This window comes from Patagioenas fasciata, chromosome 2 (assembly GCF_037038585.1).
Source record: "Patagioenas fasciata isolate bPatFas1 chromosome 2, bPatFas1.hap1, whole genome shotgun sequence".
In the NCBI taxonomy this organism is placed as follows: domain Eukaryota; kingdom Metazoa; phylum Chordata; class Aves; order Columbiformes; family Columbidae; genus Patagioenas; species Patagioenas fasciata.
The window spans coordinates 49,260,484-49,269,604 of NC_092521.1; the positions used below are offsets into that span (position 1 = coordinate 49,260,484).

Sequence of the window (9,121 nt, forward strand, 5' to 3'; positions counted from 1 at the left end):
TCTATTTAGCACACTATTCTAAATCTTTTAAGTAAAGAAATAAAATCTGACTTATTCTGGAAAATTTAAGTTAAGAAATACTAGAGGAAAGGGTTGAAGGGACTTACCTGCCATAAGTTGTAAACTGAAACAACCTACTAGTCAATTTCTATTGTTCAACAGAACTAGATACTGAAGTTTCATTCTAATTTTATGAAATCTGTCACTGAATATTTAGAATTCAATTATAAAGAATTACCATGAATAAATAAAACCAAGTTTCATTTGTCAGATGAACACAGCACTTTCTAGGATGTAGTATCCTTGCTGAATTTAATATTTAACTGCTTTCTAATTTGCAAAAATAAATCAGCATCCCAGCCATTATTATCAATCTTTAAGGTCTTGTTCCACTGTAGAAAGCTGAAACTGCATAGTTCAAGGTGATTTGAAGCCTGAAGAGACTGGGGAGAGCATATGGAGCTTTTCTTCTCCAGATCATCTTTTTCACTGTCTCATAGATGCAGAATTACTGAAAGATTTACCAACTGATATCATCTGAAAGTCCAGTGCCTGTAGCTAAAACTAGCCCTCTCTAGCACTGAATCGCGGTGTTGCTAAAACACATCTGTTTCTTCTGAGAGGGGAAAAAAAAAAAGTTGTTTCGTTGATTTGAAACAAAGCACTTCTAGAGAGTTGCAAGTCTTCCTTAACTGCCAGTTTTTAAGGGTTGGTGTTGAAAAAGCTAACTTAGGTCCGCTACAAAAGATCAATCTGAGTGTCAATGAAATACACAATACTGTCTCTCCCAAGGTGGGAAGGAATGGAGTTAATTTTGTTTGGAATTGTAGTAATGTGCAGCTTCCAATGGTAGACAGGCTGAGCCCCTGTGAGTAGTAACAAAAAGAGTTTGTATTGACAAAAGAACTCTTCCTTTTACAGCCAAAAAAGTCTGGAGCTAGGGTAGTGCTGTGTGTGGAGATTTTTGTTTGTTTTTTCCTGTTCTTTTCTGGGAAAGTTTAGATGGCCAGAGGAGTATGGAGTAGAGGGTGCTTTTTTTCACCCCACAATAGCATTTACCGGTTGTCACATCTCACATTTTATGCATGTAAACTTGCTTGCCTGACATCCTATTTATGGTTGCCTGCTGTGGTGTGAAACTGACTTTCTGGCAACACAGCGCTGCTGGTCTCTTCAAAAAGTCCAAATGCTAAATGCAGCTGATCATCTGTCTGCTCCTGGCACTGTAAAGTTCTGGAACTGGAGCAGCATATGGCAGGAGGAGAGTCTGCTTCCCTCAATCCTGAAAGTACTCATGTTTATGACTTGTCATTTCTTGCTGCTTTCTTTCCTGTCTTACGACCTTGTGTGGGGAACTACATGCACTGGTAGTAAGTAATGTTATAAATAAAGGTAAACATTTCTGTGGTTGGTGTACAGACCCTGTCAGCTAAGGTGCTTTCCAGGGTGAGAAGAGGGGCAGTGATCCACAGAATCGTTGAAAAAGACCTGATTGCACAGTAGAAATACTTCTTAGCCCTGCACAGTTGTAAAATTCAACACTTCTACTGTTCTTTTCTTTTTAACACCTTAAGCAATCTTTTTGTTTGTTTGTTTACATTGTAATGATCTCCAGGCCCTTCCCAGAGTGGTCCAGGACCTCAGTATCCCAATTATCCACAAGGACAAGGCCAGCAGTACGGGGGATACAGACCCACACAGCCTGGGCCACCACAGCCACCACAGCAGAGGCCTTATGGATATGACCAGGTATTCTTTCATTGGATTAGAAAGTTGTGATTCTTTGACTCTCCTTTGATAATCTCAGTTTCTTGCAGACATTTAAAATAATGAATTTGAGGACATAGTCTCTCAGGTGTATATATACAGTTCTCATGGATTTTGTTCTTAAGTGAGTGACACAAAATCCTTTGTCTGGAGGTGTGATTAGACATTCTCTTCTGAGTTTGCAAAGTTTTAATGCAATTTGACAAAGTGAGGCCCTCCAAACAATATTTTTAGACCTTTAAAAATTAAGGTGATCTGTGTCATAGCCTCATGGTGAATGACTGATATGAAAGAGAAGGTTCCCAGGATCTCCAGGTAGATCATTCTTCATTACTGCTTTGAAATAAGAGTTGTTGAATTGATTTTCCACAAGTATAAGTCCAGTAATCCTCCTCTCTGGTTGCAGAAGCACCTCAAGTGTGCAGCTGAAGTCCTTTGAGTGTAGAGTTGTGTAGGGAGACATTGAAGCCTATTTTTGCACAGATTTTCTCTGAGCAGTATGAAGGAACACTGAACATGGGAAAGAAGTGACCTGAAAATCAGCTGCTTCTTGCCTATCACCGCTCAGATAAGTTTAAAACAAAGAAGCAAGAGCCACCAAAACTCTAGGCTGGACTTGTAGTGGAGGACTCCTCTAAAAAAAACTATGTTCTAATTAAAGGATGAAATAGAGGTTTTATTCCTGTAGAAGGTACTGAACTGTAAAAAACTAACCATTGTGATATGAATTCACAGAATGTTAGGGATTGGGAGGGACCTCGAAAGATCATCTAGTCCAGTCCCCCTGCAGGAGCAGGAACACCTAGATGAGGTTACACAGGAAGGCGTCCAGATGGGTTTTGAATGTCTCCAGAGAAGGGGACTCCACAACCTCCCCAGGCACCCTGTTCCAGTGCTCCGTTACCCTCACCATGAAGAAGTTTCTTCTCAAATTTAAATGGAACCTCCTGTGTTCCAGTTTGAACCCATTGCCCCTTGTCTTATCATTGGTTGTCACTGAGAAGAACCTGGCTCCATCCTCATGAGACTCACCCTTTACATATTTATAAGCATTAATGAGGTCACCCCTCAGTCTCCTCTTCTCCAAGCTAAAGAGACCCAGCTCCCTCAGCCTTTCCTCACACGGGAGATGCTCCACTCCCTTAATCACCTTTGTTGCCCTGCGCTGGACTCTCTCCAACAGTTCCCTGTCCTTCTTGAACTGAGGGGCCCAGAACTGGACACAATATTCCCGTTCAGAAATACATATATACGCTATAATCTTTATCAGCATAAATAAAATTGAGATTAACTAAATATACATTATGATCTAGTCGAGGTTCTGGTGTTTAAATAAAATCCTGATTTGTCAGCCGGTGGTCAGTTGAACTTTGAAGAACTTTCCCTTGGAAGTGAGAATAGCCACAATTGCCCACGTTTTTGAAGGAGAACAGTTGGTTTCCTTTCTACAGAAATTAGAGAAGACAAGGAAGAAGGAACAAAGTCTAGTAGTTTAGAGACAAACAAAATGTTTACGCACTGAACTTACAGCTTCTGCCTGTAAATAATAAGCTTGTGGAAAATGTAGGGTCAAGGAAACCTAATCTCAGTTTGCAGTTTCTTCCCACTTTCTTGCAGAAGAAGTGGATAACCTGCCTTGTACTTAGGCTTTACTCCTCCAGTTTGTGCAATCTATGTTCCACTGGGAAACTTAATTATAGGAGACCTCTCCACTCTTTCATATTAGCCGTTCCCATAGGAATTGCACTGCCTAAGTTCTCAGCTGGCAACTGTTCTGAAATACTTCTTCCTGATTGATTGTCATATTACGATGGAAAAAACCCCTGACATTGCGACATAAAACTGGAATTTAAAATACTTCCTTATCGAAATGGTGCTTAACATGGAATGGTGGTGGGCCTGCAGTTTGGAGCACGTTCACTTCGTAGCGCATGACTTGTTTCTGCAAGCCCTGAACCCTATGGTGAAGGATCATGGTAAGCACGTAGCATTGATACTTTCACCTCTGCCCTCCTCTGCATTCTGTCAAAAGAAAAAGAGAATATCAGTAACGGTAATAATTCTGTGTATTGGCTCTATGGAATAATTGATTCCCCTAGGATATGTTGACTAGTTCTTTATGTTCACCAGGGTGTGCCTTGTTTTTTGAGATTTGTGCGTCAGTGCATTCTGTGATGCTTGATATATGAATATTTTTAGGTATCTCTGAAAGCAGGTTAGTTTGCTAAATTGCTTTGAATTTAGATGACCTTCTCTTTTGGAAATAATTTTCAAATTTTAGGTGAGAAGTAATTCCCATCTTTTATTTTTGGTGGTGCTCTGCAGATTTCACAGCAGTCTGTTGAATTTAAAGACATATGATTTTGATCAAATTAGGCTAATGGCTTTAAATTGGTATTATCAGTCCTACATTAAAACACAAAGGACTTTTAGTGAGGTGAAACTCTGTACCACTTACTCGTATCAATTTTTATTTCACTCTTTGTTTCCATCTTTTAACATCATAGTTTATTTGGATGGTCTTCTGATTTCAGTTTTTCATACAGGAAAATATGCCTTGTGGTCTAATTACGTATTTTGAATTTCTTTTTAGGGTCAGTATGGAAATTATCAACAGTGAAAAAATACTCACATTCCGGTAGGCAATATCTGTTAGCAGCCATATTATCTCCTCAGCACTGTGGACATCTTCCTGAGATGAGAACCTCCCATTCCATCTAGCTTTTGGAAAAATCTCATGGCTGTTTTATGGTATACAGTCTTTATGGGTTAATTGTTAAAGACTGTAGATTCTCAGAAACTGATTTCACATCTCTACTCTAGATGGCAATATTGGACAGAAAATATGTGACATAACAATGTGCAGCGAGTTAAGAACTGTGTGTCAAATAGACTGTTACAGACCGAAAGGTGCGAACAGCTTTGTATGTTTATGAAGGTTATGGGAATTTAATATTTTTTCCACAGATTTTTTTTGTAGGGGGAAAGGGGAAATGCACACTTTTTACAGCAGCAATATTTTGTATATTATGTTTTTCATGTGGTGAATATGCAAGACAGTACACTACTCACTGGGCAGGATGAGAAATCTACTGTTAAAAATGGGTAAAGGCATGATAAATGCTTGATTGTATAAGTCTCGAAATGGTGTACAATAAAGACAGTGAAAAAAGATGGAGAGCATCATACGTCACTGATAGGTTCATGTGCAAAAAATCCCAGTTATCTAAATGGGAACATAATTCAGGACAGTATAATAGAGTCTTGTGCAAAGATTAATTTTTTAAGCTTTCCAATTTTTCTGAGTGAAGCATTTTTGTAAAAATTATTTCTAACATAGTTTGACAATTTTCTGCAACATTTTTTGGGTAACAAGATAAACGTTTGGGTTTTATTTCTCAAGTGTTTTGTCACAGCTTTGCATAAGCAAGCTGTAATCCCTCTTATTAATTGCAATAACAAAGAAAATGACAAGTGTTAATTTTACTTGGCTTGAATATGCAAAGAACTTGGAAAAGAATATGGAGGACAGGACTGTATTGTATAAGTGTATTTTAACCTTTAGTTGAATAATTTGTATGTATCAAAATAGCCTAGAAGACTTTGTAAAGCCTATCTAAACTTCCCTAACTAGGAGTTAATATCTTTAGAAAGGGGGCATCTTTTTGTGTGTGTCCATTTTTCTTATTGGTTAACATGAGACCAAGGGATCTTTTATAACATCAAATGTAAAACCTGTTGGTGAGGTAAATGCCAAATTTTGTTTTGAACTGCATTCATGCTTCTAGTGTTGCATGTGAGATAGAGGCAGCACCTTGATCAATAGCATAGTACACAAAAATTTGGTTTTGACGATGTCCTGCAACTATATATCAGATAAATAAATTGATATTCTGATGTGCAGGAATATATGCATTCAGGAATTCCTGGCAACTTTCATAAAGGACAAAACTTAAAATTGGCCCAGTAGTTTTTGTTTTGGTTTATTTTTTTTTTCAGTTGGCCATCATGTTTGTTGAGGGGGGAAAAATAAAAACAACTGGTGTTCATAATATATATGACATTATGTGTGGAAGACAAGATTTTAAATTTGCTCATAATTTTTAAAGGGAAAACACTTTTCTTAAAGTCAGTAGAAAATACACATCAAGGTTTGAACAGATACGGCATGAGAAGCATTGTTATGAATGAAATGCTTGTAGGTTCTGTGCCAATTTTCCACCACTGTGTACTTCATTGGTATTTAAAACTGTACTCCATCAATTCTAACGGAAGAATAAATTATTTGTGATTTTAATTTTCTCATTTGTTTCTTTAAATTAGATCCCTATCACTCTGATGTCTCATCTGGAGACTCTGCTGTGGGTTTTTATTTTATAGAAGTTTGGCCAGAATAACCAAAATGTATTTGCATTCTAGGACTTTATCAAAATTCTCTTGCCATAGCCAAGTTAATTAGAATTAACTGTTCAGTAATCAGCATGTTGTGTAGGCTGTTTGTTAGGAAATTCTTCCCCTGAAAATGAGGGTCCACGAGGCTATAATCAAGATGACTGAATTAGATAAATGAGTTGAGGAGGCAAAAATGTGTTGAACCCAACCTGGTGTAGATAAGTTATCTCATTTGAAATAAGCTCAACTGACATTAAGAAATAATTTGTCTTGCCAGCCCATCTTCTGTTGTCTTATTCTCCTTTTTAATGGAAACTAAAATTGCAGTTTTAATAAGCAGAATTTCCTCCAGGGTTTCCTTCCTAGAGACTACTGCATTTGCAAGGTTTAATTGTTTTATAACGGTCCTGTTTCGTAAAACTTTTTAATTGGTGGTGACAAAAATTACCTTATTCCTCTGATACTATGCCAGAAGAACAACTTGAGAGGAGATAGCTCCATGCACAAGTCTTTCTACTAAAATTACATATTAAAAAAAGAACCAGTTTTCCCTAAATAAAAGAAGCAGGAATACGTGATGCAGGACCAGAATGAAAGAGCAAGATACAAGGTTCATTTTTGTAAGTGTTCTTTATTGAAATAAAATCCAACCAATAGGAAACGAGTAAAAAAGGTGTTACTTTTGGCATTCCACGTGTAGAAAGCACGACCGAAGAGGGGGCTGACACAGCAAATCAAATATGTGAACAGAAATGATACAAATGTTCAAAGAGTAAAGAATGAATTGACTTCTAGTTATCACAGCACTGTGATTGTTATTTTTTTTTCCCCCATTTTATTTTGCTTTTTCTTTTCAGGCTGTTTTATTTCCCTTTCTGCACTGTGAATGACTTGGAGAAGGGCAGAGCTGGCTCACTGTTTCAAATGAAATGGAATTCACAATGTTGGAACATAAGTAATCAAATGTAGGATAAATGTAATGCAGGATAAATGTAACTTCTTGCGAATAGTCCTGCTTTTGTTTTATGTCTAAAATTACTTTAAAATGTTTAAAATAATTGATTTTTTGAGAAAATACTCCTGATTAAAGAGGGGAAAAGACTTCAGTGTAAAAATATTGTACTTCTACAGTTCTCACCACAGCGAATGCTGAAACAACTTTAATGCTTTTTTTTTCTTTTAAAAATTATTTTTGAAGAAGCATGATCAGATCTTCAGATTCCAGAAAATGAGAGAGTACTTGAATTTTCAAAGTGACAATAAGTTGTTACATCAGCATGTGGAATTCAGCCAAAGGCCCTGAAGAAGTTTAAAAAGTGAGTACCTGGTTTTCCTAGATGGGCAACAGTTGCTGTATCATAAAGTAGAAGCGTAAGGGTGAAATCCTATGGAATGAACCCAAACAAACCTTTTGAAATGAACAGGTAGCTGGATAAAGTAGTAACTTAAAAAAAAAAAAAAAAAAAGGAGAAAACAACAAAAGCCCCAGAACATTCAAACCTGCCCCTTAATCTATTAGAATTGTAAAACATCATAAAACAATCTGATGGAATTGATCTTTATGTTTACAAAGACTGAAGTTCTCTGAGCAGCTGCTACTGTAAAAATAAAGTATGCAGTAAAGTGGACTGTGAAGGACTGGAAATTAGATAAGGTGTTGGGGGGGGAGAATAGGAATAAATGCTAAATAGAAAAAATTATGGAGATTGATAATAAATTATGGCAGAGCTCTATTGGAACCACTTGTGGCAGGATGCAAAACCCTTCTCTCTCCCCCCTCCTTCAGTATGGAAGGAATAGGCACATCTCCCTCTCTCTGCTGTTTGAGGCTGACAGCTTCTTTTGTTTGGCCCCAGAGCGCCCTGGCCAGGGCCATTAGGAGAAGGGAGTGCCAAGGTGCCAGTGAGCTGCTGGGCACCTGCAGCCAGTGTGGGGGATGTTTGGAGGCATCAGGGGCACCCCACAGCCAGTGTGGGGGTGCAGGGAAGCTTCTGGAATGGCTACAGTCAGGTCTGATCAGCCAGTATAAAAACGGGACTCTCGTCAAGACTCCACCCATTGTTGCGGGTCTCTCGGAGCACGAGCAAGATGCTGCTGCTGAGAGCCCCCCCAGGATGGAGACTCCGCTTGCCTTGCCGCCACGGGTGTGAGTAAAACTTCTCGCAGGGTTGCGAGTGTATTTATCCTTTCCGTGCACATATGCACGTGTAACTTTCTGTGTTTAATACAAACACGAGTAACTTTCCGTGCACACTTGCACGCGTAGTTTCCGTGCTTAATACAAGCATGTGTACTTTCTGTGCACATTTGCACGTGCAACTTTCCACGCACACTTGCACGCGTACTTTATTTCCTCGCAGAATCGTGAGTGTGTTTTCCTCCCGTGCTTCCACATAAGCACGTGTAGTATTCCATGCACATTTGCACGTGAAAGTAAATTAACCCTTGCAGGATTGCGAGTGTATTATAAATTTACCCTCGCGGAATCGTGAGTGTACATTTTCCGTACTCACTACAAGTACGTGTATCTCTTTAAAAATAATCCCGCACTGTGTTCAGGCAAGTGAGTACTCCTCCGGGACTCAGAGACGGTTCCAGCATTGTTTTGGGTGAAGCCATGTGCATGCACTCTGTGGACCTCCTGTTGTATTAGTTGCTGCCCCTTAATAATTTTCCTCAACTGATATCCGAACCTGTATTTAAGTCACTTCTGGAGTGCTGAAACCCTGTTTCTCACCGGTTTAATAAAAGTTGGTTTGGACCCTGTTGTCCCTTAAACTAATCTCAGGGTGCCTCCGTGACACCACTGTTTAAATAAATTGAAGAAAAGAACATGTTCCGGTAGCTGAATGAGGTGAAAGTGGTGCTGCTTAGACCATGCAGGATTTAAAACTTTGTGGAAATGCAGTGGACCAGAGCAGAACTTGAGAAATAACTGATGTTTACAAATAAAGTTGGTACG

General features: G+C 38.6%; 1 protein-coding gene across 5 annotated transcripts in view; it reads left to right on the forward strand.

Moving 5' to 3' along the window:
• SS18 (SS18 subunit of BAF chromatin remodeling complex) overlaps positions 1-6,064 on the forward strand; it is a 42,682-nt gene extending 36,618 nt beyond the window's left edge. For all 5 annotated transcript variants that reach the window (XM_071804173.1, XM_065831286.2, XM_065831288.2 and 2 more), the window contains 2 exons: positions 1,616-1,749; positions 4,361-6,064. In XM_071804173.1, the coding sequence (XP_071660274.1) occupies positions 1,616-1,749; positions 4,361-4,387 (161 nt within the window). In that variant the 3' untranslated portion in view covers positions 4,388-6,064. The remainder of the gene's footprint in view (positions 1-1,615; positions 1,750-4,360) is intronic.
• Positions 6,065-9,121: the final 3,057 nt, after the last annotated feature.